This window comes from Aphelocoma coerulescens, unplaced genomic scaffold, assembly GCF_041296385.1.
Source record: "Aphelocoma coerulescens isolate FSJ_1873_10779 unplaced genomic scaffold, UR_Acoe_1.0 HiC_scaffold_251, whole genome shotgun sequence".
Classification (NCBI taxonomy): Eukaryota; Metazoa; Chordata; class Aves; order Passeriformes; family Corvidae; genus Aphelocoma; species Aphelocoma coerulescens.
This window is the reverse complement of record NW_027183595.1, coordinates 119212-146654: the sequence shown is the minus strand read 5'-3', so window position 1 is coordinate 146654 and position 27443 is coordinate 119212. Positions and strand designations below refer to the sequence as shown.

Sequence of the window (27443 nt, the reverse complement as noted above, 5' to 3'; positions counted from 1 at the left end):
GGGCCGCCCAGCTGATCCCCACCCCAAACCCCCCCAAAACCACCCCAAAATCCCCCAAAAAATCATAAAAAAAATCCCCAAAAATCCCCAAAAATCCCCAAAATCCCCCAAAATTCCCCAAAAGTGTTTTTTTCTTCCCTCAGGAACGGGGGCGTGTGCCTGCGCCGCTGCCGGGGCCGCCAGCTGATCCCGAGCCTTTCGGGCCCCCTGATTTGGGCTCGCGGGGGAGGGGCCGGGGGGGGGAGGGGCGCCCCTCCCCCACTGCCTCTGGCTGCTCTCGGTCACGGGGGGGCCCCGGCCCTGCCCCAAAAAGGGCCGAATTGCCCCAAAATCGGCCTCACGCTGCGGCCCGACGGCGACCAGCCCTGCCAGGTCCGGGGGGAGGGGAGGGGTGGGGCTTTGGGGGGAAAAAGGGGGGATTTGGGGAAAAAGGGGGGGTTTGGGGAAAAAGGGGGGTTTGGGGGAGAAAAGGGGATTTGGGGGAAAAAAGGGGGGTTTTGGGTAAAAATAGGGGGGTTTGGGGGGGGAAAAGGGGATTTGGGGGAAAAGGAGATTTGGGGGGAAAAAGGGGGGTTTTGGGTAAAAATAGGGGATTTGGGGGGAAAAAGGGGGGATTTGGGGAAAAAGGGGGGGTTTGGGGGGGGAAAAGGGGATTTGGGGGGGAAAAGGGGGGGTTTGGGGAAAAATGGGTTTTGGGGGGAAAAAGGGGCTTTGGGGGGAAAAAGGGGGATTTTGGGGGAATTTGGGGGGAAAAAGGGGGAAAAGGGGGATTTTGGCGGGGGAAAGGGGATTTGGGGGAAAAATGGGGATTTGGGGAAGGAAAAGGGGGGATTTGGGTAAAAAGGTGGGGTTTGGGGGGGAAAAGGGGGATTTGGGGGGGAAAAGGGGGGTTTTGGGTAAAAATGGGGGATTTGGGGGGGGAAAAGGGGGATTTGGGGGGGATTTGGGGGGAAAAGGGGGATTTTGGGTAAAAATGGGGGGTTTGGGGGGGAAAAGGGGGATTTGGGGGGAAAAAAGGGGATTTAGGGGGAATTTGGGGGGATTTAGGGGGAAAAGGGGGATTTTGGGGGGGAAATTGGGGAGATTTTGGGCAAAAATGGGGATCTGGGGGGAAAGGGGGGATTTGGGGAAATTGGGGGGAAAAAGGGGGATTTGGGGGGGAAAATTGGGGGGATTTTGGGTAAAAATGGGGGTTGGGGGGAAGGGGGGATTTGGGGGGAATTTAAGGGGGGATTTGGGGGAAAAAGGGGGATTTTTGGGCAAAAGGGGGTATTGGGGGAAAAGAGAGGATGTGGGGAAAAAGGGGGGTTGGGGGGAACAGGGGGGGTTTGGGGGGATTTTAAGGGGGGATTTGGGGGGATTTTGGGGGGATTTAGGGGCAATTCGGGATTTTGGGGGGATATAGGGGGAATTTGGGGTGAGTTTGGGATTTTTGGGGGGATTTAGGGGAAATTTGGAGGGATTTGGGGTCGTTTCTCTTGGGGGCTTTTCAGGGTGGGGTTTTTTGGGGTCGGGGCTCTCTGGGCCCCCCCCAAACTCTCCCCAATTTCCCCAAATTCTCCCAAATTTCCCCCAAATCCCTCCTCCCCCCCCCCCAGGGCAGCTTCGTCTACGCCTTCGATGGGGTCCCGGCGCTGCTGGATGGGGGAGGGGTCCAGGGGGACCCCACCCTGATCGGGGCCCTCTGCGGGGGGGGTCCCAGCACAGCCTCAGCCTGGAGGCCAAGTCAGGTACGGGAACCCCAAAAACGCCCAAGAATCCACTCGGGGACCCCAAAAACCCCCCAAAATCGACTCGGGAACCCCAAAAATCAACTCGGGGACCCAAAAAACCCCCAAAAATCCACTCGGGGACCCCAAAAACCCCCCAAAATCGACTCAGGAACCCCAAAAATCAACTCGGGGACCCAAAAAACCCCCAAAAATCCACTCGGGGACCCCAAAAACCCCCCAAAATCGACTCGGGAACCCCAAAAATCGACTCGGGAACCCCAAAAATCAACTCGGGGACCCCAAAAACCCCCAAAAATCCACTCGGGGACCCAAAAACCCCAAAAAATGGACTTGGGAGGCAAAAAAAAACCCAAAATATCAACTCAGGGACCCCAAAAACCCCCAAAATGGATTCGGGAAGCCCAAAATCAACTCGGGGACCCCAAAAACCCCCAAAAATCCCACTCGGGGACCCCAAAAACCCCCAAAATCGACTCAGGAACCCCAAAAATCTACTCGGGAACCCCAAAAATCAACTCGGGGACCCAAAAACCCCAAAAAATGGACTTGGGAGGCAAAAAAACCCCAAAAATTCAACTCAGGGACCCCAAAACCCCCCAAATCAACTCTGGAACCCCAAAAAATCAAGTCGGGGACCCCAAAAATCAACTCGGGGACCCCAAAAACCCCCAAAAATGGACTTGGGAACCCCAAAAATGGATTCGGGAACCCCCAAAAAAACCAAAAATGGACTCAGGAGGCAAAAAAACCACCAAAAAAATCATCTTGGGGACCCCAAAAACCCCAAAAATCAACTCAGGAGCCCAAAAAACCCCAAAAATGGACTCAGGAACCCCAAAAATGGACTTGGGAACCCCAAAAATCAACTTGGGAACCCCAAAACCCCCAAAAATGGACTCGGGGACCCAAAACCCCCCAAAAATCTACTCGGGAACCCCAAAAATCAACTCGGGGACTTAAAAAAACCCCCAAAAATTAATTTGGGGACCCCAAAAACCCAAAAAAATCATCTTGGGAACCCCAAAAACCCCCAAAAATCAACTCAGGGACCCCAAATAACCCCAAAAATGGACTCAGGAACCCCAAAAATCAACTCGGGGACCCCAAAAATGCCCCCAAATCAGCCCCAAATTCCCATTTTCGGGGTTTTTTTGGTCGATGTTTTCCAGGATTTTTTGGGGAATTTTTGGGAATCTTAGGGGAATTGGGGGGGGAAATTTTGGGAATTTTGGGGAATTTTTTGAGGGAATTTTGTGGAATTTTTTTCAAATTTTGGGGAATTTTTGTGAATTTTTCCAAATTTTTGGGGGAATTTTTTGAGGAGTTTTTAGGAAATTTTGGGAAATTCTGGAGAATTTTGGGGGAATTTGGAGAATTTTTGCGAATTTTTGGGGGAGTTTTTTGAGGGAGTTTTTTGGAATTTTGGGGGACTTTTGGGGGGAATTTTTGTGAATTTTTAGGGAATTTTTGCGAATTTTTGGGGGAATTTTTTGAGGGAGTTTTTGGGAAATTTGGGGGGAAATTTTGGGAATTTTTTGGGGAATTTTTGCAAATTTTTGCAGGAATTTTTTGAGGAATTTTTTAGAAAAATTTGGGGGGAATTTTTTGGGGGAATTTTTGGGAATTTTGGGGGAATTTTGGGGGTTTTTAAATCAATTTATTTGAAGTTTTTCTTGGATTTTTGGGATTTTTTTTCCCATTTTTCCCCGATTTTCCCCGGGGGTTTTTTTTGGGATGGATCCGGGATTTTGGGGGGAATTTTTGGGATTTTTAGGGGTATTTAAATCAATTTATTTTGAAGTTTTTCTTGGATATTTTGGGGTTTTTTGCCCATTTTTCCCCCATTTTTCCCCCCATTCTCCCCCGATTTTCCCCGGGGTTTTTTTTGGGATGAATCCAGGATTTTTGGGGGGGGATTTTTGGGAATTTTTAGGGGTTTCTAAATCAATTTATTTGAAGTTTTTCTTGGATTTTTTGGGGGTTTTTTCCCCATTTTTCCCCCATTTCCGCCCCGATTTTCCCCGGGTTTTTTTTTGGGATTGGATCTAAAATTTTTGGGGATTTTTTGGAATTCTTTGGGAATTTTTGGGGTTTTAAAATCAATTTATTTTGAAGTTTTTCTTGGATTTTGGTGGTTTTTTGCCCATTTCTCCCCCATTTCTGGCCCGATTTTCCCAGGGGTTTTTTTTGGGATGAACCCAGGAATTTTGGGGGGAATTTTTGGGGATTTTTAGGGGTTTCTAAATCAATTTATTTGAAGTTTTTCTTGGATTTTTTTGGGTTTTTTTGCCATTTTTCCCCATTTTTCCCCCATTTCCGGCCCGATTTTCCCCGGTTTTTTTTTGGGATGGATCCGGGATTTTGGGGGGAATTTTGGGAATTTTTAGGGGTATTTAAATCAATTTATTTTGAAGTTTTTCTTGGATTTTTTGGGGTTTTTTTCCCCATTTCCGCCCCGATTTTCCCGGGTTTTTGTTGGATGGATCTGGGATTTTGGGCGGAATTTTTGGGGAATTTTTGGGAATTTTTAGGGTATTTAAATCAATTTATTTTGAAGTTTTTCTTGGATTTTTTGGGTTTTTTTGCCCATTTTTCCCCCATTTCCGCCCCGATTTCCCCCGGGTTTTTTTGGGGATGGATCCGGATTTTTGGGCGGAATTTTTGGGGAATTTTTGGGAATTTTTAGGGGTATTTAAATCAATTTATTTTGAAGTTTTTCTTGGATTTTTTGGGGTTTTTTGCCCATTTTTCCCCCATTTTTCCCCCATTTCTCCCCGATTTTCCCCGGGGTTTTTTTTTGGGATGGATCCGGGATTTTGGGGGGGATTTTTGGGAATTTTTAGGGGTTTCTAAATCAATTTATTTGAAGTTTTTCTTGGATTTTTTTGGGTTTTTTTCCCCATTTTTCCCCCATTTCCGCCCCGATTTTCCCCGGGTATTTTTTGGGATTGGATCTAAAATTTTGGGGGATTTTTTGGGAATTCTTTGGGAATTTTTGGGGTTTTTAAAATCAATTTATTTTGAAGTTTTTCTTGGATTTTTTGGGTTTTTTTGCCCATTTTTCCCCATTTTTCCCCCATTTCCGGCCCGATTTTCCCCGGGTTTTTTTTTGGGATGGATCCAGGATTTGGGGAAATTTTTGGGAATTTTTAGGGTATTTAAATCAATTATTTTGAAGTTTTTCTTGGATTTTTTGGGTTTTTTTCCCCATTTTTCCCCCATTTCCGCCCCGATTTTCCCCGGGTATTTTTTGGGATTGGATCTAAAATTTTGGGGGATTTTTTGGGAATTCTTTGGGAATTTTTGGGGTTTTTAAAATCAATTTATTTTGAAGTTTTTCTTGGATTTTTTGGGTTTTTTTGCCCATTTTTCCCATTTTTCCCCCATTTCCGGCCCGATTTTCCCCGGGTTTTTTTTTGGATGGATCCAGGATTTTGGGGAAATTTTGGGAATTTTTAGGGGTATTTTAAATCAATTATTTGAAGTTTTTCTTGGATTTTTGGGGTTTTTTGCCCATTTTTGCCCATTTTTCCCCCCATTTCTGCCCCGATTTTCCCCGGGTTTTTTTTGGGATGGATCCGGGATTTTTGGGCGGAATTTTTGGGGAATTTTTGGGAATTTTTTTTCCCCCTTTTGCCGCTGTTTTCCAGGGATTTTGGTTGCTTTATTTGGAAGCCGACGGCGCCGAGCCCTGGGGCTTCCAGGCCAGGGCGGAGCCGCGGCCCTGCCCCCCCCACTGCCCCTCCCCCACCGCCGGCCCCTCCCCCCCCGCCTGCCCCACGGTGAGCGGGGGAGCGGCTTTGGGGCCAAAAACGGCGAATTTGGGAAAAAAAAAAGGAAAAAAATGGGATTTTTTGGGGGGGGAAATTGGGGTTTTGGGGGGGAAAAAGGGGAATTTGGTGAAAAAAATAAAAATACAGCAGGGGTTTGGGGGGAAAAATGGGGAATTTGGGAAAAAAAATGGGATTTTGGGGGGAAAAAAAAGGGGAATTTGGGGGGAAAAAGAAAAAAAAACAACGGGGATTTGGGGGGAAAAATGGGGAATTTGGGGGAAAAAAAAATGGGATTTTGGGGGGGAAAAATGGGGATTTTGGGGCAAAAAAAAGGGGAATTTGGGAAAAAAAAGGGGTTTTGGGGGGAAAAAATGGGGAATTTGGGGGAAAAATGGGGGAATTTGAGGAAAAGAGGGATTTGGGGGGGGGAAATTGGGGGTTTTGGGAGAGAAAAGGGGAATTTGGGGAAAAAAAATGGGGGGTTGGGGGAAAATGGGGAATTTGGGGAAAAAACCAAAAAAAAAGGGATTTTGGGAGGGAAAAATGTGGTGTTTGGGGGGGAAATGGGGAATTGGGGAAAACAATGGGATTTTTGGGGGCAAAAATGGGGATTTTTGGGCAAAAAAAGGGGAATTTGGGGGAAAAAAAAGGGGTTTTGGGGGGAAAATGGGGAATTTGGGCCAAAAAAAGGGATTTTTGTAGGGGGAAATTGGGGATTTTTGGGGGTTTTAAGTGGATTTTTGGGGGAAATTGGGGATTTGGGGGGGGGAAATGGGGATTTTTGGGGTGGAATTGGGGATTTTGGGTGGAATTGGGGATTTTGAGGAGAAATTGGGATTTTTGAGAGAAAATCGGGAATTTTGGGGTAATGGGATTTTGGGGGAAGAAAAAGTTGGATTTTGGGGGCAGAAAATTGGGATTTTTGGGGGGATTTGGGGGGGAAATTGGGGGGGGGGTTGGGGGATATTTGGGGATTTTTTGGGGAGAAATTTGGAGGCAAATTTGGGGGGATTTGGGGGCAAATTTGGGGCTCTTTGAGCTCAAAATTTCCGGGGAATTTGGGGTTTTTTGGGATTTTTTGGGGGGGGGGGAGGGAGGGGAATTTCTGGTGAATCCGGGATTTTTTTGGGGGGGGATTTTTGGGGGGGTCCTGACCCTTCCCTGCCCCCTCCCCAGGCCAGGGGGGGCTGCGAGTGCCCCGAGGGTTTTGGGGGTCCCAACTGCTCCTCCCCCCTGGGGCCCGGATCCATCGTGTGGGAGCCCCTGGTGGCCGACACCCCCGAGGATGTGAGTGACCCAAAATCCCCCAAATTCACCCCAAAATCCACCCCAAATCTACCCCCAAACCCCCGAGGATGTGAGTGACCCAAAATCCCCCAAATTCACCCCAAAAACCACCCCAAATCCACCCCAAAATCCACCCCAAATCCACCCCTGAACCCCCGAGGATGTGAGTCGGCCAAAATCCCCCAAATTCACCCCAAAATCCACCCCAAATCCACCCCCAAACCCCTGAGGATGTGAGTGACCCAAAACCCCCCAAATTCACCCCAAAATCCACCCCAAATCCACCCCCAAACCCCCGAGGATGTGAGTGACCCAAAATCCCCCAAATTCACCCCAAAAACCCCCAAATCCACCCCAAATTCACCCCCAAATCCACCCCAAATCCACCCCCAAACCCCCGAGGATGTGAGTGACCCAAAACCCCCCAAATCCACCCCAAAAACCACCCCAAATTCACCCCAAACCCCCGAGGATGTGAGTGACCCAAAAACCCCCCAAATTCACCCCAAAATCCCCCGAATCCACCCCAAAAAAAAACCCCAAATCCACCCCAAACCCCCGAGGATGTGAGTGACCCAAAATCCCCAAATCCACCCCAAAATCCACCCCAAATTCACCCCCAAACCCCCGAGGATGTGAGTGACCCAAAACCCCCAAATTCACCCCAAAATCCACCCCAAATCCACCCCCAAACCCCCGAGGATGTGAGTGACCCAAAATCCCCCAAATTCACCCCAAAAACCACCCCAAATCCACCCCAGAACCCCCGAGGATGTGAGTGACCCAAAACCCCCCAAATCCACCCCAAAAACCACCCCAAATTCACCCCAAACCCCCGAGGATGTGAGTGACCCAAAACCCCCCAAATTCACCCCAAAATCCCCCGAATCCACCCCAAAAAAAAAAAACCCAAATCCACCCCAAACCCCCGAGGATGTGAGTGACCCAAAATCCCCCAAATCCACCCCAAAATCCACCCCAAATTCACCCCCAAACCCCCGAGGATGTGAGTGACCCAAAACCCCCCAAATTCACCCCAAACCCCCCAAATCCACCCCAAAAACCCCCCAAATCCACCCCAAAATCCACCCCAAAACCCCCGAGGATGTGAGTGACCCAAAATCCCCCAAATTCACCCCAAAATCCACCCCAAATCCACCCCCAAACCCCCGAGGATGTGAGTGACCCAAAACCCCCCAAATCCACCCCAAAATCCACCCCAAACCCACCCCCAAACCCCCGAGGATGTGAGTGACCCAAAATCCCCCAAATTCACCCCAAAAAACTCCCCAAATCCACCCCTGAACCCCCGAGGATGTGAGTGACCCAAAATCCCCCAAATCCACCCCAAAAACCACCCCAAATCCACCCCAAAACCCCCGAGGATGTGAGTGGCCCAAAATCCCCCAAATTCACCCCAAAATCCACCCCAAATCCACCCCCAAACCCCTGAGGATGTGAGTGACCCCAAATCCCCCAAATTCACCCCAAAATCCACCCCAAATCCACCCCAAAACCCCGAGGATGTGAGTGACCCAAAACCCCCCCCAAATCCACCCCAAAAACCACCCCAAATCACCCCAAAAACCACCCCAAATCCACCCCAAAACCCCCGAGGATGTGAGTGGCCCAAAATCCCCCAAATTCACCCAAAAAAACCCCCCAAATCCACCCCCAAACCCCCGAGGACGGTGAGTGACCCAAAATCCCCCAAATTCACCCCAAAAATCCACCCCAAATCCACCCCAAAACCCCGAGGATGTGAGTGACCCAAAATCCCCCAAATTCACCCAAAATCCCCCAAATCCACCCCAAAACCCCCGAGGATGTGAGTGACCCAAAATCCCCCAAATTCACCCCAAAAACCACCCCAAATCCACCCCAAACCCCCGAGGATGTGAGTGACCCAAAATCCCCCAAATTCACCCCAAAAACCACCCCAAATCCACCCCAAACCCCGAGGATGTGAGTGACCCAAAATCCCCCAAATTCACCCCCAAACCCCCGAGGACGTGAGTGACCCAAAATCCCCCAAATTCACCCCAAAATCCACCCCAAATTCACCCCCAAACCCCCGAGGATGTGAGTGACCCAAAATCCCCCAAATTCACCCCAAAAACCCACCCCAAATCTACCCCAGACCCCCCAAATCCACCCCCAAAGCCCCTAAAGATGTGAGTGACCCCAAATCCCCCAAATCCACCCCAAATCAACCCCAAAATCCCTCAAACCCAAATCCCCCCAAATTTCCCAAATTTCTCCCCAAATCCCCCGAAATCCCCCCAAATCCCCCAAACCATCCCCAAATCCCCCAAAATCCCCTTTAAACCCCCCAAACCTCCTAAATCCCCCGGATTTCTCCCAAACCCCCCCCAAACTCCCCCAAATCTCCCCAAAATCCCCTTTAAAAACCCCCCCAGACCTCCCCAAATTTCCCAGATTTTTCCCCAAATCCCCCCAAATCCCCTTTAAACCCCCCCAAATCCCCCCCAAATCCCCTTTAAACCCCCCCAAACCTCCCCAAATCCCCCCCAAATCCCCTTTAAACCCCCCCAAACCTCCCCAAATCCCCCCCAAATCCCCTTTAAACCCCCCCAAACCTCCCCAAATCCCCCCCAAATCCCTTTAAACCCCCCCAAACCTCCCCAAACCCCCCCAAATCCCCTTTAAACCCCCCAAACCTCCCCAAATCCCCCCCAAATCCCCTTTAAACCCCCCCAGACCTCCCCAAATCCCCCCCAAATCCCCTTTAAACCCCCCAGACCCTCCCCAAATCCCCCCCAATCCCCTTTAAACCCCCCCAAACCTCCCCAAATCCCCCAAATTTCTCCCCAATCCCCCTCAGACCATCCCAAATCCCCCCAAAATCCCCCCAAATCCCCTTTAAACGCCCCCAAACCTCCCCAAATGCCCCAAATTTCTCCCCAAACCCCCTTAAATCCCCCCAAAATCCCCTTTAAACGCCCCCAAACCTCCCCAGATTTCTCCCCAAACTCCCTCAAATCCCCAAATCCCCTTTAAACCCCCCAAACCTCCCCAAATGCCCCGGATTTCTCCCCAAACTCCCCCAAACCCCCTCAAATCCCCCAAATTTCTCCCCAAACCATCCAAATCCCCCCAAAATCCCCTTTAAACCCCCCCAAACCTCCCCAAATTCCCCAAAATCCCCTTTAAACCCCCCCAAACCTCCCTAAATCCCCCGGATTTCTCCCCAAACCCCCCAAACTCCCCCAAATCTCCCCCAAATCCCCTTTAAACCCCCCCAAACCTCCCCAAATTTCCCAGATTTTTCCCCAAATCCCCCCCAAATCCCCTTTAAACCCCCCCAAATCCCTTTAAACCCCCCAAACCTCCCCAAAATCCCCAGATTTTTCCCCAAATCCCCCCCAAATCCCCTTTAAACCCCCCAAACCTCCCCAAATCCCCCCCAAATCCCCTTTAAACCCCCCCAGACCTCCCCAAATCCCCCAAAATCCCCTTTAAACCCCCCAAACCTCCCCAAATCCCCCCCAAATCCCCTTTAAACCCCCCCAGACCTCCCCAAATCCCCCCCAAATCCCCTTTAAACCCCCCCAGACCTCCCCAAATCCCCCCCAAATCCCCTTTAAACCCCCCCAGACCTCCCCAAATCCCCCCAAAATCCCCTTTAAACCCCCCAAACCTCCCCAAATCCCCCCCAAATCCCCTTTAAACCCCCCAGACCTCCCCAAATCCCCCCCAAATCCCCTTTAAACCCCCCCAGACCTCCCCAACCCCCCCCCAAATCCCCTTTAAACCCCCCCAGACCTCCCCAAATCCCCCCCAAATCCCCTTTAAACCCCCCCAGACCTCCCAAATCCCCCCCAAATCCCCTTTAAACCCCCCCAGACCTCCCCAAATCCCCCCCAAATCCCCTTTAAACCCCCCAGACCTCCCCAAATCCCCCCAAATCCCCTTTAAACCCCCCCAGACCTCCCCAAATCCCCCCCAAATCCCCTTTAAACCCCCCCAGACCTCCCCAAATCCCCCCCAAATCCCCTTTAAACCCCCCCAGACCTCCCCAAACCCCCCAAATTTCTCCCCAAATCCCCCCAGGACTCCCCGAGCCGCTTCCTGCGCCGCCTGGGGCACAGCCTCCTGCGGGGTCCCAACGAGACCCTCTGGCTCTTCGGGGGGCTCAGCCTGGCCCAGGGGCTGCTGGCCAGCGTCTACAGGTGAGTGGGACCCAGAACCCCCCCAAAATCCCCCCAAAACCTCACCCAAAACCCCCTGAAAACGCCCCAAAATCGGACCCGAAAATACCCCAAAATGTGACCATAAATGCCCAAAATCCCCCCAAAATCTGTCCCAAATCCCCTCAAAAACACCCCAAAATCTGACCCGAAAATACCCCAAAATCTGACACCAAACCCCCCCAAAATCTACCCCAAATCTACCCCAAAATGCCCCAAAATCCCCCTAAAAAGAGCCCAAAATCGGACCCGAAAATAACCCAAAATGGGACCCAAAAACGCCCCCAAAATCCCCCCAAAATCTGTCCCAAATCCCCTCAAAAAAACCCCAAAATCTGACCTGAAATACCCCAAAATGTGAACTCCAAACCCCCCCCAAAACGCCCCAAAACCTGACCCCAAAACCCCCCAAAATCCTCCTAAAAACGCCCCAAAATCTGACCTGAAAATACCCCAAAATGTGACTCCAAACACCCCCAAATCTACCCCAAATCGCCCCCAAAACGCCCCAAAATCCCCTCAAAAACGCCCCAAAATCTGACCCGAAAATACCCCAAAATGGGACCCAAAAACGCCCCAAAATCCCCCCAAAATCTGCCCCAAATCCCCTCAAAAAACCCCAAAATCTGACCTGAAAATACCCCAAAATGTGACTCCAAAACCCCCCCAAAACGCCCCAAAACCTGACCCCAAAACCCCCCAAAATCCTCCTAAAAACGCCCCAAAATCTGACCTGAAAATACCCCAAAATGTGACTCCAAACACCCCCAAAATCTACCCCAAATCGCCCCCAAAACGCCCCAAAATCCTCCCCCCAAACCCCCCCAATCCCCCCCAAAACCCCAAATCTGCCCCAAAACCCCCCCAATCCCCCCCAAAAACTCCCAATCCTCCCCACAAAACCCCCCCAAACTCACCCCAAAACCCCCCCAAACTCCCCCCAAATCCCCCCAATCACCCCCCAAAACCCCCAAATCTGCCCCAAACCCCGAAATCTGCCCCAAACCCCCCCCAATCGCCCCCAAAACCCCCAAATCTGCCCCAAAACCCCCGAATTGCCCCCAAAATCCCCAAACTCCCCCAAAATCCCTGAATCTGCCCGAAAACCCCCAATCCCCCCCAAAACCCCCAATCCTCCCCCCAATACCCCCCCAAACTCCCCCCAAAATCCCCCCAAAACTCACCCCAAATCCCCCGAATCTGCCCCAAAACCCCCAAATCTGCCCCAAAACCCCCCAATCCCCCCAAAACCCCCAAATCTGCCCCAAACCTCCCCCAATCCCCCCCCTAAAACCCCAAACTCACCCCAAAATCTCCAAACTCCTCCCAAAACCCCCCCAAACTCCCCCCAAAACCCCCCCCAAACTCCCCCCAAATCCCCGAATTCCCCCCCAAACCCCCCCAAACTGCCCCAAAATCCCCCCAAACTCACCCCAAATCCCCCCAATCACCCCCCAAAACCCCCAAATCTACCCCAAAACCCCCAAATCTGCCCCAAACCCCCCCCAAAGCCCGAACTGGCCCCAAAACCCCCGAATTTCCCCCGAAACGGCCGCAGGTTCTCGCTCCGGGATCGCCGCTGGACGCAGGTGCTGGCGGGGGAGGGGGAGGGGGCCCGGGCCCCTCCCCCCGGTACCTGCACGCGGCCACGGCCCTGCCGGGGGGAGGGGCCCTGCTGCTCGTGGGGGGCCTCACCTGGGCGGGCGTGGCCGCCGACACCTGGCTGCTCAACCTCACCTCGCTGCACTGGAGGCGCCTGCAGGTGAGCCCCAAACCGGCCCAAATTTGCCCCAAAATCGGCCCAAATTCACCCCAAAATTGGCCCAAAATCGGCCCAAAATCCACCTGAAAATCGGCCCAAATTCGCCCCAAAAATAACCCCAAATCGGCCCAGATTCACCCCAAAAATCACCTGAAATTCACCTGGAAATCGGCCCAAAATCAGCCCCAAATCGGTCCAAATTCACCCCCAAAATTCAGCCCAAAATCGGCCCCAAAATCAGCCCAAAATTGGCCCAAATTCAGCCCCAAACCGGCCCAAATTCGCCCCAAAATCGGCCCAAATTCCCCCCAAAATTGGCCCAAATTCCCCCAAAATTGGCCCAAAATCACCCCAAAATTCAGCCCCAAATCGGCCCAAAATTCACCTGGAAATCGGCCCAAAATCAGCCCCAAATTCAGCCCAGAAACCTCAAAATTCACCCCAAAATTCTCCTGGAAATCAGCCCCAAATCAGCCTCAAACCGGCCCAAATTCACCCCAAAATTCACATGAAAATCGGCGCAAAATTCCCCCAAAATCGGCCCAAAACCAGCCCCAAACCGGCCCAAATTCACCCCAAAATTGCCCTGGGAAGCCCAACCTGGGCCCGGCCTCACCTGGGCGGGCGTGGCCGCCGACACCTGGCTGCTCAACCTCACCTGGCTGCACTGGAGGCGCCTGCAGGTGAGCCCCAAACCGGCCCAAATTTGCCCCAAAATCCGCCCAAATTCGCCCCAAAAATCACCCCAAATCGGCCCAGATTCACCCCAAAAATCACCTGAAATTCACCTGGAAATCGGCCCAAAATCCGCCCCAAATCGGCCCAAATTCAGCTCAAATCGGCCCAGATTCACCCCAAAATTCTCCTGAAATTCACCCCAAATTCAGCCCAAAAATCACCTGAAATTCACCCCAAAATCGGCCCAAAATTCACCTGGAAATCGGCCCAAAATCAGCTGAAAATTCACCCCAAACCGGCCCAAAATCGGCCCGAATTCACCCAAAATTCTCCTGAAATTCACCCCAAATTCAGCCCAAAATTCAACCCAAATTGGCCCAAAATCGGCCCAAAATCGGCCCAAAATTCACCTGGAAATCAGCCCAAAATCAGCCCAAAATTCACGCCCAAATCAGCCCAAAATCAGCCCCAAATTGGCCCGAATTTGCCCCAAAATTCACCCCAAAAATCACCTGAAATTCACCTGGAAATCGGCCCAAATTCACCCCAAAATTCTCCTGAAATTCACCCCAAATTCAGCCCAATATTCACCCCAAATCGGCCCAAAATCGGCCCAAATTCACCCCAAAATTGGCCCAAATTCGCCCCAAAATCGGCCCAAAATCCACCTGAAAATTGGCCCAAAATCAGCCCAAAATTCACCCCAAATCAGCCCAAAATCAGCCCCAAACCGGCCCAAATTCACCCCAAAATTCACCCCAAAATCAGCCCAAAATCGGCCCAAATTCACCCCAAATTCACCTGAAATTCACCCCAAAATCAGCCCCGAATCAGCCCAAATTCAGCCCAAAATTCACCCCAAAATTGGCCCCAAATCGGCCCAAATTCACCCCAAAATTCACCTGAAATTCACCTGGAAATCAGCCCAAATTCACCCCAAAATTCAGCCCCAAATCGGCCCAAAATTCACCTGGAAATTGGCCCAAAATCAGACCAAATTCACCCCAAAATTCACCCCAAAATCAGCCCCAAATTCAGCCCAGAAACCTCAAAATTCACCCCAAAATTCTCCTGGAAATCAGCCCAAAATCAGCCCCAAACCGGCCCAAATTCACCCCAAAATTCACCCCAAAATTCACCTGGAAATCGGCCCAAAATCAGCCCCAAATCGGCCCAAAATTCCCCCCAAAATTCACGTGGAAATCACCCCCAAAATTCAGTCAAAATCGGCCCAAATTCACCCCAAAATTCAGCCCCAAATCGGCCCAAATTCACCCCAAAATTCAGCCCAGAAACCCCAAAATTCAGCCCAGAACCCCCAAATTTATCCCCAAAATTCCCCCCAAATTTCAGGTCCTGATCCCAAATTTTGTGCTCCCAATCCTGAATTTTGGGGTCCCAATCCCAAATTTGAGGTCCCGATCCCGAATTTCGGTGTCCCAATCCCAAATTTCGCGCTCCCGACCCTGAATTTCGGTGTCCCGATCCCGAATTTCGGTGTCCCGAAGCCGAATTTCGGTTTCCCAATCCCAAATTTCGCGCTCCCGATCCCAAATTTCGCACTCCTGATCCCAAATTTTCGTGTCCCGATCCCAAATTTCGTGCTCCCGACCCCAAATTTTGATGTCCCGATCCCGAATTTCGCGCTCCCGACCCCAAATTTTGATGTCCTGATCCCAAATTTCGCGCTCCCGACCTCAAATTTTCGTGTCCCGATCCCGAATTTCGCGCTCCCGACCCCAAATTTTGATGTCCCGATCACAAATTTCGCGCTCCCGACCCCAAATTTTGATGTCCTGATCCCGAATTTCGCGCTCCCGACCCCGAATTTCGGTGTCCTGATCCCGAATTTTGCGCTCCCCGACCCCAAATTTTCGTGTCCCGATCCCAAATTTCACGCTCCCGACCCCAAATTTTGATGTCCCGATCCCGAATTTCACGCTCCCGATCCCGAATTTCGCGCTCCCGATCCCAAATTCTGATGTCCCGATCCCAAATTTCGCGCTCCCGATCCCAAATTTCGCGCTCCCGACCCCGAATTTCGGTGTCCCGATCCCGAATTTCGCGCTCCCGATCCCAAATTTTCGTGTCCCGATCCCAAATTTCGCGCTCCCGACCCCAAATTTTGATGTCCCGATCCCGAATTTTGCGCTCCCGATCCCAAATTTTGCGCTCCCGATCCCGAATTTCGCGCTCCCGATCCCGAATTTCGCGCTCCCGATCCCAAATTTCGCGCTCCCGACCCCGAATTTTGATGTCCCGATCCCGAATTTCGCGCTCCCGACCCCGAATTTCGGTGTCCCGATCCCGAATTTCGCGCTCCCGATCCCAAATTTTCGTGTCCCAATCCCAAATTTTGTGCTCCCGACCCCAAATTTTGATGTCCCGATCCCGAATTTTGATGTCCCGATCCCAAATTTCGGTGTCCCGATCCCGAATTTCGCGCTCCCGATCCCAAATTTTCGTGTCCCAATCCCAAATTTTGTGCTCCCAACCCCAAATTTTGATGTCCCGATCCCGAATTTTGATGTCCCGATCCCAAATTTCGGTGTCCGATCCCAAATTTCGCGCTCCCGATCCCGAATTTCACGCTCCCGACCCCGAATTTGGGTGTCCGGGGTGCCGAATTTCGCGCTCCCGACCCCGAATTTGGGTGTCCGGGTGCCGAATTTCGGGGTGCTGACCCCCGCCGTTGCCCCCCTCCCGCAGGCGCCGCAGGTTCCGGCCGTGGCCGGGCACTCGCTGACCGCGGGGGGGGCCCGGGGGGTGTTTTTGGTGGGGGGCTTCTCCCCCCAGAACGGCTTCAACACCGAGCTGCTCATCTTCGACCCCGCCTCCGAGACCTGGGGGGTGGGCGTCCAGGCCGGGACCCCCCCACAGGTAAAGACACCCCTCCCCCCCCCTCCCAAAAAACCCCCAAAACCTCCTCAAATGAGCCCAAAAACGCCCCCCCCGAAAGGAACCCAAACCCGCCTGAAATGAGCCCGAAATGAGCTCAAATGACCCAAACCTGCCTGAAATGAGCCCAAAAGGAGCCCAAATGACCCAAAATGAGCCCAAACCCGCCTGAAATGAGCCCAAAATGAGCCCAAACCCCCCCGAAAGGAGCCCAAACCTGCCTGAAATGAGCCCAAAATGAGCCCAAATCCACCTGAAATGAGCCCGAAATGAGCCCAAATGACCCAAACCTGCCTGAAATGAGCCCAAAATGAGCCCAAATGACCCAAACCTGCCTGAAATGAGCCCAAAATGAGCCCAAATGACCCAAAATGAGCCCAAACCCGCCTGAAATGAGCCCAAAATGAGCCCAAACCCCCCTGAAAGGAGCCCAAACCCACCTGAAATGAGCCCAAAATGAGCCCAAATGATCCCAAACCCCCCGAAATGAGCCCAAAATGAGCCCAAATGACCCAAAATGAGCCCAAATCCACCTGAAATGAGCCCAAAATGAGCCCAAACCTCCCCGAAATGAGCCCAAACCCACCCAAAATGACCCCAAACCCCCCTAAAACGACCCAAAGCCCCAATGAACAGACCCAACCCCCCCCGAAATGACCCCAAACCCCCCTGAAATAACCCCAAATGACCCCAACCCCCCCCGAAACGACCTGAAGCCCCCCTAAACTGATCCCAAATGACCCCAAACCCCCCTGAAATGACCCCAAACCCCCCTGAAGTGACCCCAAAGCCCCCCAAAATGACCCAAAGCCCCCCTGAAACGACCCAAACTCCTCCTGAATCCCCCCGAAATGACCCCAAACCCCCCTGAACTGACCCCAAACCCCCCTGAACTGACCCCAAATGACCCCAAAGCCCCCGAAAATGACCCCAACCCCCCCTGAAATGACCCCAAAGCCCCCGAAATGAACCCAAACCCCCCTGAAATGACCCCAAAGTTCCCCAAAATGCCCCCAAACCCCCCTGAAGTGACCCCAAAGCCTCCTGAAATGACCCCAAAGCCCCCCCAAATGACCCAAAGCCCCCCTGAAACGACCCAAACTCCTCCTGAATCCCCCCAAAGTGACCCCAAACCCCCCTGAAATGACCCCAAATGACCCCAAAGCCCCCGAAAATGACCCCAAACCCCCCTGCACTGACCCCAAATGACCCCAAAATGCCCCCAAACCCCCCTGAAGCGACCCCAAAGCCCCCCAAAATGACCCAAAGCCCTCCTGAAACGACCCAAACTCCTCCTGAATCCCCCCGAAATGACCCCAAACCCCCCTGAACTGACCCGAAATGACCCCAAACCCCCCAAAATGACCCCAAAACGCCCCGGGCAGGTGTGTCCGGGCACTCGGCCGCCTTCCATGAGGCCTCGCAGGCGCTGTTCGTTTTTGGGGGGCAGCGCTTCCCCTCCCCAAAATCACCCCAAACCCTCCTGAACTGACCCCAAATGACCCCAAAGCCCCCAAAATGCCCCCAAACCCCCCTGAAATGACCCCAAAGTTCCCCAAAATGCCCCCAAACCACCCCGAAATGACCCCAAAGCCTCCCAAAATGACCCCAAAGCCCCCCTGAAACGACCCAAACTCCTCCTGAATCCCCCCGAAATGACCCCAAACCCCCCTGAACTGACCCCAAACCCCCCTGCACTGACCTCAAATGACCCCAAAGCCCCCGAAAATGAACCCAAACCCCCCTGAAATGACCCCAAAGTTCCCCAAAATGCCCCCAAACCACCCCAAAATGACCCCAAAGCCCTCCTGAAACGACCCAAACTCCTCCTGAATCCCCCCGAAATGACCCCAAACCCCCCTGAACTGACCCCAAACCCCCCTGAACTGACCCCAAACCCCCCCAAATCCCCCCAAAATGACCCCAAAAACGCCCCGGGCAGGTGTGTACGGGCACTCGGCCGCCTTCCACGAGGCCTCGCAGGCGCTGTTCGTTTTTGGGGGGCAGCGCTTCCACGTGGAGCGCGTGGCCCCCTCCCCCGAGCTCTACAGCCTCCACCTGCCCAACCTCACCTGGAGCCTGCTGGCCCCGGCCCGCGGCACCAAGGTGGGCACAGAGGGGGGCAGGGGGGGCTTAAAGGGGATTTGGGGGGGTTTAAAGGGGATTTGGGGGGGTTTAAAGGGGATTTAAAGGGGATTTGGGGGGGGCTCAAAGGGGATTTGGGGGGGCCTGAGGGGGTTTAAAGGGGATTTGGGGGGGTTTAAAGGGGATTTGGGGGGGCCTGAGGGGGTTTAAAGGGGGTTTGGGGGGGTTTAAAGGGGATTTGGGGGGGGTTTGGGGGGGTTTGAGGGGGGCCCTGCACCTGCCCAACCTCACCTGGAGCCTGCTGGCCCCGGCCCGCGGCACCAAGGTGGGCACAGAGGGGGGCAGGGGGGGCTTAAAGGGGATTTGGGGGGGCTTAAAGGGGATTTGGGGGGGTTTAAAGGGGATTTAAAGGGGATTTGGGGGGGGCTCAAAGGGGATTTGGGGGGGCCTGAGGGGGTTTAAAGGGGATTTGGGGGGGTTTAAAGGGGATTTGGGGGGGGTCTGAGGGGGTTTGGGGGGGGTTTGGGGGGGGGCCCTCCACCTGCCCAACCTCACCTGGAGCCTGCTGGCCCCGGCCCGCGGCACCAAGGTGGGCACAGAGGGGGGCAGGGGGGGCTTAAAGGGGATTTGGGGGGGTTTAAAGGGGATTTAGGGGGGTTTAGAGGGGATTTAGGGGGGATTTGCGGGGGGCTCAAAGGGGATTTGGGGGGGGTTAAAGGGAATTTGGGGGGATTTAAAGGGGATTTGGGGGGTTTAAAGGCGATTTGGGGGTACCTGGGGGGCTTTAAAGGGGATTTGAGGGAGTTTAAAGGGGGTTTAAAGGGGATTTGGGGGGATTTAAGGGGGATTTGGAGGGGGTTTAAAGGGGATTTGGGGGGGCCTGAGGGGGTTTAAAGGGGATTTGGGGGGGTTTAAACGGGATTTGGGGGGGGTTTAAAGGGGATTTGGGGGGTTTAAAGGCGATTTGGGGGTACCTGGGGGGCTTTAAAGGGGATTTGAGGGAGTTTAAAGGGGGTTTAAAGGGGATTTGGGGGGATTTAAGGGGGATTTGGGGGGGGTTTAAAGGGGATTTGGGGGGCTCTGGGGGGGTTTAAAGGGGATTTGGGGGGGTCTGAGAGGGATTGGAGGGGTTTAGGGGGGATTTGGGGGGATTTGGGGGTCCTTAAAGGGGATTTGGGGGGGTCTAAGTGGGATTTGGGGGGTTTTAAAGAAGATTTTTGGAGGGATTTGGGGGATTTGAGGGGATTTGGGGTAATTTGGGGGGGATTAAAGGGAATTTAGGGGGGATTTGGGGGGTTTGAGGGGATTTGGGGTAATTTGGGGGGGATTAATGGGAATTTAGGGGGGATTTGGGCGGATTTGGAGAGATTTGGGGGATTTTGGGGGGGTTTAAAGGGGATTTGAGGGGGGCCCAACCTCACCTGGGGATTTTTGGGCCATTTTGGGTTTTTTTTTTGGGGGGGGATGGGTTGGCGGGGTTTTTTGGGGGGGGTTTTTTGGTTTTTTTTTGGTTTTTTGGGGGCTTTTTTTTGGGTCTGGGGTCTCTGGGGAGGTCTCCCTAATTTTGGGGGACCCTCGACCACTTTGGGGGGGGCTCTTGGGCTCTTTTTCGGGGGGATTTTGGGCCCATTTCGGGGAATTTGATCCAAATTCGGGGTGGATTTTTTGGGGTTTTTTTTAAATCGGGATTTTTTGGAGGGGGGGGGGTGGGAGTCTCTGAGGGTCTCCCCCTAAAATTTGGGGGTCCCCCCCCCCGCAGCCCCGCCCCCACTATTTCCACGCGGCCGCGATTTTGGGGGACACCCTGGTGGTCCTGGGGGGCCGCAGCGACCGCCGCGACTTCGGCAACGAGGTCCTGCTCTACCAGATCCGCTGCAACGCCTGGATCCTGCCCCCCCACACCGGTGAGGGGGGGCTCCAATTTGGGGAGGGGTCCCCGACATCGGGGGGGTCCCGAAATGCGGGGGGGGCAGTGAAAATCGGGTGAAAATCGGGCGAAATTTGGGCGAAAAATGGCAAAAATAGGGGAAAAAAATGGGAAATTTGGGGTTAAAATGGGTCTGGGGGCTTCAAAAGGGGAGGGGTTTGGGGGGCTTCAATTTGGGGAGGGGTCCCCGAGATTGGGGGGGGTCACAAAATGGGGAGGGAGTGAAAATTGGGTGAAAATCGGGCGAAATTTGGGCAAAATTTGGGCAAAACAGGGCAAAAATAGGGGAAAATGGTGCAGAATGAGGGGATTTGGGGGGTCTGGGGGCGTCTCTGAATTTGGGGAGGGGTCTCCGCAATCGGGGGGGTCCTGAAATGGGGGGGGAGTGAAAATTGGGTGAAAATCGGGCGAAATTTGGGTGAAATTTGGGTGAAAAATGGGAAAAAATGGGGAAAATTGGGGTTAAAATGGGTCTGGGGGCTTCAAAAGGGGAAGGGTTTTGGGGGCTTCAATTTGGGGAGGGGTCCCCGAGATCGGGGGGGGTCACAAAAGGGGGGGGGGAGTGAAAATTGGGTGAAAATCGGGCGAAATTTGGGCAAAATTTGGGCAAAACAGGGCAAAAATAGGGGAAAATGGTGCAGAATGAGGGGATTTGGGGGGTCTGGGGGCGTCTCTGAATTTGGGGAGGGGTCTCCGCAATCGGGGGGGTCCTGAAATGGGGGGGGAGTGAAAATTGGGTGAAAATCGGGCGAAATTTGGGTGAAATTTGGGTGAAAAATAGGAAAAAATGGGGAAAATTGGGGTTAAAATGGGTCTGGGGGCTTCAAAAGGGGAAGGGTTTTGGGGGGCTCCAATTTGGGGAGGGGTCTCTGCGATAGGGGGGGTCCTGAAATGGGGGGGGGGAGTGAAAATTGGGTGAAAACCGGGTGAAATTTGGGTTAAAAAGGGCAAAAATAGGGGAAATTTGGGGTTAAAATGGGTCTGGGGGATTCGGGGGGGCAGCGGAATTTTTGGGGGTTTTTGGGGGGGATTTGGGGCTTTTGGAAATGCCAAATTTTGGGGGATTTTGGGGCGATTTTAGGGGGATTTGGGGCTTTTTGGGAATCCCAAATTTGGGGGCATTTTGGGGAGATTTGGGGTGTTTAGAAATCCCAAATTCTGAGGAATTTTGGGGGAAATTTGGGGGGATTTGGGGCTTTCAGAAATCCCAAATCCTGGAGGATTGGGGGGGATTTGGGGCTTTTGGAAATGCCAAATTTTGGGGGGATTTTGAGGGGATTTGGAGCTTTTAGACACCCCAAATCCTGGGGAATTTCGGGGTGATTTTGGGGGGGATTTGGGGCTTTTAGAAACCCCAAATTTTGGGGGAATTTCGGGGTGATTTTGGGGGGGATTTTGAGTTTCTACAAACCTCAAATCCTGGGGGAATTTCGGGGCGATTTTAAGGGGATTTGGGGCTTTTAGAAACCCCAAATTTGGGGGAATTTCGGGGCGATTTTAAGGGGATTTGGAGCTTTTACAAACCCCAAATTCTGGGGGAATTTTGGGGGAAATTTGGGGGGATTTGGGGCTTTTAGAAACCTCAAATTTTGGGGGAATTTCGGGGCAATTTTGGGGGGGATTTGGAGCTTCTACAACCCCCAAATCCTGGGGAATTTCGGGGCGATTTTAAGGGGATTTGGGGCTTTTAGAAACACCGAATTTTGGGGGAATTTCGGGGCAATTTTGAGGGGATTTGGAGCTTTTAGAAATCCCAAATTCTGGGGGAATTTCGGGGTGATTTTGGGGGGGATTTGGAGCTTCTACAAACCCCAAATCCTGGGGAATTTCGGGGCGATTTTAAGGGGATTTGGAGCTTTTACAAACCCCAAATTCTGGGGGAATTCTGGGGGAATTTTGGGGGAAATTTGGGGGGATTTGGGGCTTTTGGAAATGCCATATTTTGGGGGCGATTTTGAGGGGATTTGGAGCTTTTAGAAACCCCAAATCCTGGGCAATTTCGGGGCGATTTTAAGGGGATTTGGGGCTTTTAGAAACCCCAAATTTTGAGGAAATTTCGGGGCGATTTTGGGGGCGATTTTGGGGGGGATTTTGAGCTTCTACAACCCCCAAATCCTGGGGCAATTTCGGGGCGATTCTCACGGCATTTGGGACTTTAAACTCGGGGGGGTGGTTTTTTTTTTTTGAGGTGCATTCCCCAAGATTTGGGGGGCCCCCCCCCCCCCCCAAACCTGACGCCCCCTCCCCAATTTCCCCCCCCCCCCAGACCCCTCGGTCGTCGGCCCCCCCATGCCGGGGGCCGTGGGCCACGCCCTGGCCGAGCTCGGGGGGCTCCTCTACGTCTCGGGGGGCTTCAACGGGGGGGTCCTGGGGGGGCTCTGGGGGCTGCGGGTGCCCCCCGACCCCTGCGGGGCCCTGCCCGACCCCCCCCGCTGCAACGGCTCGGGGGGGGCCTGCGCCTGGTGCGGGGGGCGCTGCCGGGGGGCTGCCGAGGCCCAGCGGTGAGGAGGGGGCTCTGAGGGGGGGTGGGAGGGGGGCTGGGGGGGGTTTAGAGGGGGTTAAAGGGGATTTGGGGGGGTTAGAGGGGGTTTGGGGGCGGTTTGGGGGGGTTAAAGGGGATTTGGGGGGGGTTAGAGGGGGTTTGGGGGAGTTAGAGGGGGTTTGGGGGGGATTTGGGGGAGTCTAAAGGGGATTTGGGGGGGTGAAAGGGGATTTGGGGGGGATTTGGGGGGGCTTTGGAGGGGTTTAAAGGGGATTTGGTGGGGTTTAAAGGGGGTTAAAGGGGATTTGGGGGGGTTAGAGGGGGTTTGGGGGGATTTGGGGGGGTTTAAAGGGGATTTGGGGGGGTTTAAAAGGGGGTTAAAGGGGATTTGGGGGGGTTAGAGGGGATTTGGGGGGGTTAAAGGGGGTTTGGGGGGGCTTTGGAGGGGTTTAAAGGGGATTTGGGGGGGTTTAAAGGGGGTTAAAGGGGATTTGGGGGGGTTAAAGGGGGTTTGGGGGGGATTTGGGGGGGTTAAAGGGGATTTGGGGGGGTTAGAGGGGGTTTGGGGGGGATTTGGGGGGGTTAAAGGGGGTTTGGGGGGGCTTTGGGGGGGTTTAAAGGGGATTTGGTGGGGTTTAAAGGGGGTTAAAGGGGATTTGGGGGGGTTAGAGGGGGTTTGGGGGGGATTTGGGGGGGTTAAAGGGGGTTTGGGGGGGTTTAGAGTGGATTTGGGGGGGTTAGAGGGGGTTAAAGGGGTTTGGGGGGAAATCGGGGGGTCTTGGGGGGGTTTAAATGGGATTTGGGGGGGTTTAAAGGGGGTTAAAGGGGATTTGGGGGGGTTAAAGGGGATTTGGGGGGATTTGGGTAGGTTAGAGGGGATTTGGGGGGGTTAAAGGGGTTTGGAGGGGAAATCAGGGGGTCTTGGGGGGGTTTGGAGGGGATCTGGGAGGGATTTGGGGGGTTTAAAGGAGGTTTGGGGGGGGTTGGAGGGGGTTAAAGGGGGTTTGGGGGGGATTTGGGGGGGTTAAAGGGGATTTGAGGGGGTTAGAGGGGGTTTGGGGGGGTTTAAAGGGGATTTGGGGGGGTTTGGGGGGATCTAAAGGGGGTTTGGGAGGGATTTGGGGGGGTTAAAGGGGGTTGGAGGAGGTTAAAGGGGATTTGGGGGGGTTTGGGGGGGGTTGGGGGAGTTAAAGGGGGTTTGGGGGGGATTTGGGGGGATTTGGGGGAGGTTGGAGGGGGTTAAAGGGGATTTGGGGGGATTTGAGGGGGGGTTTGAGGAGGATTTTGGGGTGGGGGTTTTTTGGGGTCTGGCTGCTCTGTGGGTGGTTCTGGGAGGGGAGTGGGGTTTGGGGGCTGTTAATGAGATGCAAATGAGATGCAAATGAGAGATCCCCTCCCCAGGCTGGGCTGCTCCCCCATCCCCTCCCCCTGCGCCCCCTCCCCACGGGACCCCCTCGAGTGCCGGCGCCTCCGGAGCTGCAGCGAGTGCCTGGCCCAGCACCCCCTGGGGGGCTCGGTGAGACCCCCAAAAAGCACCCGAAACACCCCAAAAACACCCCAAAAACAACTTACAAATAACCCCCAAAACACCCCAAAAATCCACCCCAAAATATCCCAAAAACACCCCAAAAATAACTTACAAATAACCCCAAAAACACCCCAAAAACCCACCCCAAAATATCCCAAAAAGAGCCTCAAAATACCCCAAAAATCCACACCAAAGTACCCAAAAAATCCACCCCAAAGCACCCCCAAAACCACCCCAAAAATAACTTACAAATAACCCCAAAAACACCCCAAAAACCCACCCCAAAATATCCCAAAAAGAGCCCCAAAATACCCCAAAAATCCACCCCAAAGTACCCCAAAAATTCACCTCAAAACACCCCAAAATAACTTACAAATAACCCCAAAAACACCCCAAAAACCCACCCCAAAATATCCCAAAAAGAGCCCCAAAATACCCCAAAAATCCACCCCAAAGTACCCCAAAAATTCACCTCAAAACACCCCAAAATAACTTACAAATAACCCCAAAAATCCACCCCAAAACACCCCAAAAAGACCCCCAAAATACCCGAAAAATCCACTCCAAAGTACCCCGAAAGTAACCCCAAAATCCGCCCCAAAATATCCCAAAAATACCCCCAAAATAACTTACAAATAATCCAAAAAATCTACCCCAAAACACCCCAAAAAAAGCCCCCAAATACACCAAAAATCCACCCCAAAGTACCCTGAAAATAATCCTAAAATCCACCCCAAAATATCCCAAAAATACCCCAAAAATAACTTACAAATAACCCCGAAATTACCCCAAAAATCCACCCCAAAATATCCCAAAAGAGCCCCAAAATACTCCAAAAATCCACCCCAAAGTACCCCAAAAATCCACCCCAAAACACCCCAAAAATACTCCCAAAATAACTTACAAATAACCCCAAAAATCCACCCCAAAACACCCCGAAAATAACCCCAAAATCCGCCCCAAAATATCCCAAAAGAGCCCAAAAATAACCCCAAAAATGGCCCCAAAAAAACCCAAAATATCCCAAAAATCCACCCCAAAGTCCCCCAAAAAGAACCCAAAAATGACCCCAAAAATGGCCCCCAAAAAAACCCAAAATGGCCCCAAAAATCCACCCCAAAATCCCCCCAAAAAGAGCCCAAAAATGACCCCAAAAATGGCCCCAAAAAATCCCAAAATGGCCCCAAAAATCCACCCCAAAATCCCCCCAAAAAGAGCCCAAAAATAACCCCAAAAATGGCCCCAAAAAACCCCAAAATACCCCAAAAATCCACCCCAAAATCCCCCTAGAAGAACGCAAAAATAACCCCAAAAATGGCCCCAAAAAATCCCAAAATACCCCAAAAATCCACCCCAAAATCCCCCTAGAAGAACCCAAAAATAACCCCAAAAATGGCCCCAAAAAATCCCAAAATGGCCCCAAAAATCCACCCCAAAATCCCCCAAAAAGAACCCAAAAATGGCCCCAAAAAATCCTAAAATGGCCCCAAAATATCCCAAAAATCCACCCCAAAATCCCCTGAAAATCCAACCCCAAAAAGCCCAAAAATAACCCCAAACCCACCCAAAAAACCCCAAAAACCCATCCAAAAATGGCCCCAAACTCCAATTTTTTTCCCCAAAATCGCCTGAAATCCCAATTTCGGACACTCAGGACCCTCGGAGACCCCAAAACCTCCCCAAAATCACTCGGAGACCCCCAAAAGCTCCCCAAAATCACTCGGAGACCCCAGAACCTCCCCAAAACCCCTCTGAGACCCCCAAAAACTCCCCAAAAATCCCTCTGAGACCCCCAAACCTCCCCAAAACCCCCTGAAATCCCAATTTCAGACACTCAGGACCTTCTGAGACCCCCAAAACCTCCCCAAAACCCCCTGAGACCCCCAAAACCTCCCCAAAACTTCTCTGAGACCCCCAAAACCTCCCCAAAACCCCCCTGAGACCCCCAAAACCCCTCTGAGACCCCCAAAACCTCCCCAAAACCCCCTGAAATCCCAATTTCAGACACTCAGGACCTTCTGAGACCCCCAAAACCTCCCCAAAACCTCTCTGAGACCCCCAAAACCTCCCCAAAACCCCTCTGAGACCCCCAAAACCTCCCCAAATCCCTTCTGAGACCCCCAAAACCTCCCCAAAACCCCTCTGAGACCCCCAAAACCTCCCCAAAACCCCCTGAAATCCCAATTTCAGACACTCAGGACCTTCTGAGACCCCCAAAACCTCCCCAAATCCCTTCTGAGACCCTCAAAACCTCCCCAAATCCCCCTGAAATCCCAATTTTTTTGCCCAAACCCCCCTGAAATCCGGATTTTTGGCAGTGAGGACCTTCTGAGACCCCCAAAACCTCCCCAAAACCCCCTGAAATCCCAATTTTTTTCCCCAAACCCCCCTGAAATCCCATTTTTTTTCCCCAAACCCCCCTGAAATCCCGTTTTTTTCCCCAAACCCCCCTGAAATGGGGGTTTTGTGCCCCCCAGGGCCCCCCTCCGTGCAAGTGGTGCACCAACTGCCCCGAGGGCGCGTGCATCGGGGCCAGGGACCCCCCAAAACACCCCTGGGACCCCCAAAACCTCCCCAAAACCCCTGAAATCCCAATTTCAGACACTCAGGACCTTCTGAGACCCCCAAAACCTCCCCAAATCCCTTCTGAGACCCCCAAAACCTCCCCAAATCCCTTCTGAGACCCCCAAAACCTCCCCAAAACCTCTCTGAGACCCCCAAAACCTCCCCAAATCCCTTCTGAGACCCCCAAAACCTCCCCAAAACCCTTCTGAGACCCCCAAAACCTCCCCAAATCCCTTTTGAGACCCCCAAAACCTCCCCAAAACCTCTCTGAGACCCCCAAAACCTCCCCAAATCCCTTCTGAGATGCCCAAAACCCCTCTGAGACCCCCAAAACCTCCCCCAAACCCCTGAAATCCCAATTTCAGACACTCAGGACCTTCTGAGACCCCCAAAACCTCCCCAAAACCCTTCTGAGACCCCCAAAACCTCCCCAAATCCCTTCTGAGACCCCCAAAACCTCCCCAAATCCCTTCTGAGACCCCCAAAACCTCCCCAAAACCTCTCTGAGACCCCC

The 27443-nt window shown here is 52.7% G+C and overlaps 2 protein-coding genes and 1 long non-coding RNA gene across 3 annotated transcripts in view; 2 read left to right on the top strand and 1 right to left on the bottom strand.

Moving 5' to 3' along the window:
- Positions 1-3929, top strand: part of LOC138101361 (multiple epidermal growth factor-like domains protein 8) — a 50505-nt gene extending 46576 nt beyond the window's left edge. Inside the window, exons 14-15 of the mRNA XM_068999158.1 lie at positions 1599-1730; positions 3912-3929. Coding sequence (XP_068855259.1) covers positions 1599-1730; positions 3912-3929 — 150 coding nt within the window. The remainder of the gene's footprint in view (positions 1-1598; positions 1731-3911) is intronic.
- Positions 3930-6705: 2776 nt separating this feature from the next.
- LOC138101352 (uncharacterized) lies at positions 6706-12816 on the top strand. Its single transcript, XR_011147109.1, has 3 exons — positions 6706-6793; positions 10868-10986; positions 12563-12816. It is a non-coding gene; the product is annotated as an uncharacterized lncRNA (long non-coding RNA).
- Positions 12817-13661: 845 nt separating this feature from the next.
- LOC138101360 (golgin subfamily A member 6-like protein 6) lies at positions 13662-16266 on the bottom strand. Its single transcript, XM_068999157.1, has 3 exons — positions 16110-16266; positions 15310-16014; positions 13662-13699 (listed from the first exon to the last, which is right to left on the bottom strand). The coding sequence occupies exons 1-3, from the start codon at positions 16264-16266 to the stop codon at positions 13662-13664; spliced, it is 900 nt and encodes a 299-aa protein (XP_068855258.1).
- Between the last annotated feature and the right edge of the window lie 11177 nt (positions 16267-27443).

Bases quoted from the DNA above. Each gene is read 5' to 3' on its own strand.
- LOC138101360 (XM_068999157.1), bottom strand. From the start codon at position 16,266: ATGAGCAGCTCGGTGTTGAAGCCGTTCTGGGGGGAGAAGCCCCCCACC. The intron at 16,015-16,109 runs GCACCCGGACAC...CGGGATCGGGAG, and splicing joins GGTCAGCACCCCGAAATTCG to CGCGAAATTTGGGATCGGAC. The intron at 13,700-15,309 runs GTCGGGGAGCGC...GCCGATTTCCAG, and splicing joins TCGGGACACGAAAATTTGGG to GTGAATTTTGGGCCGATTTT.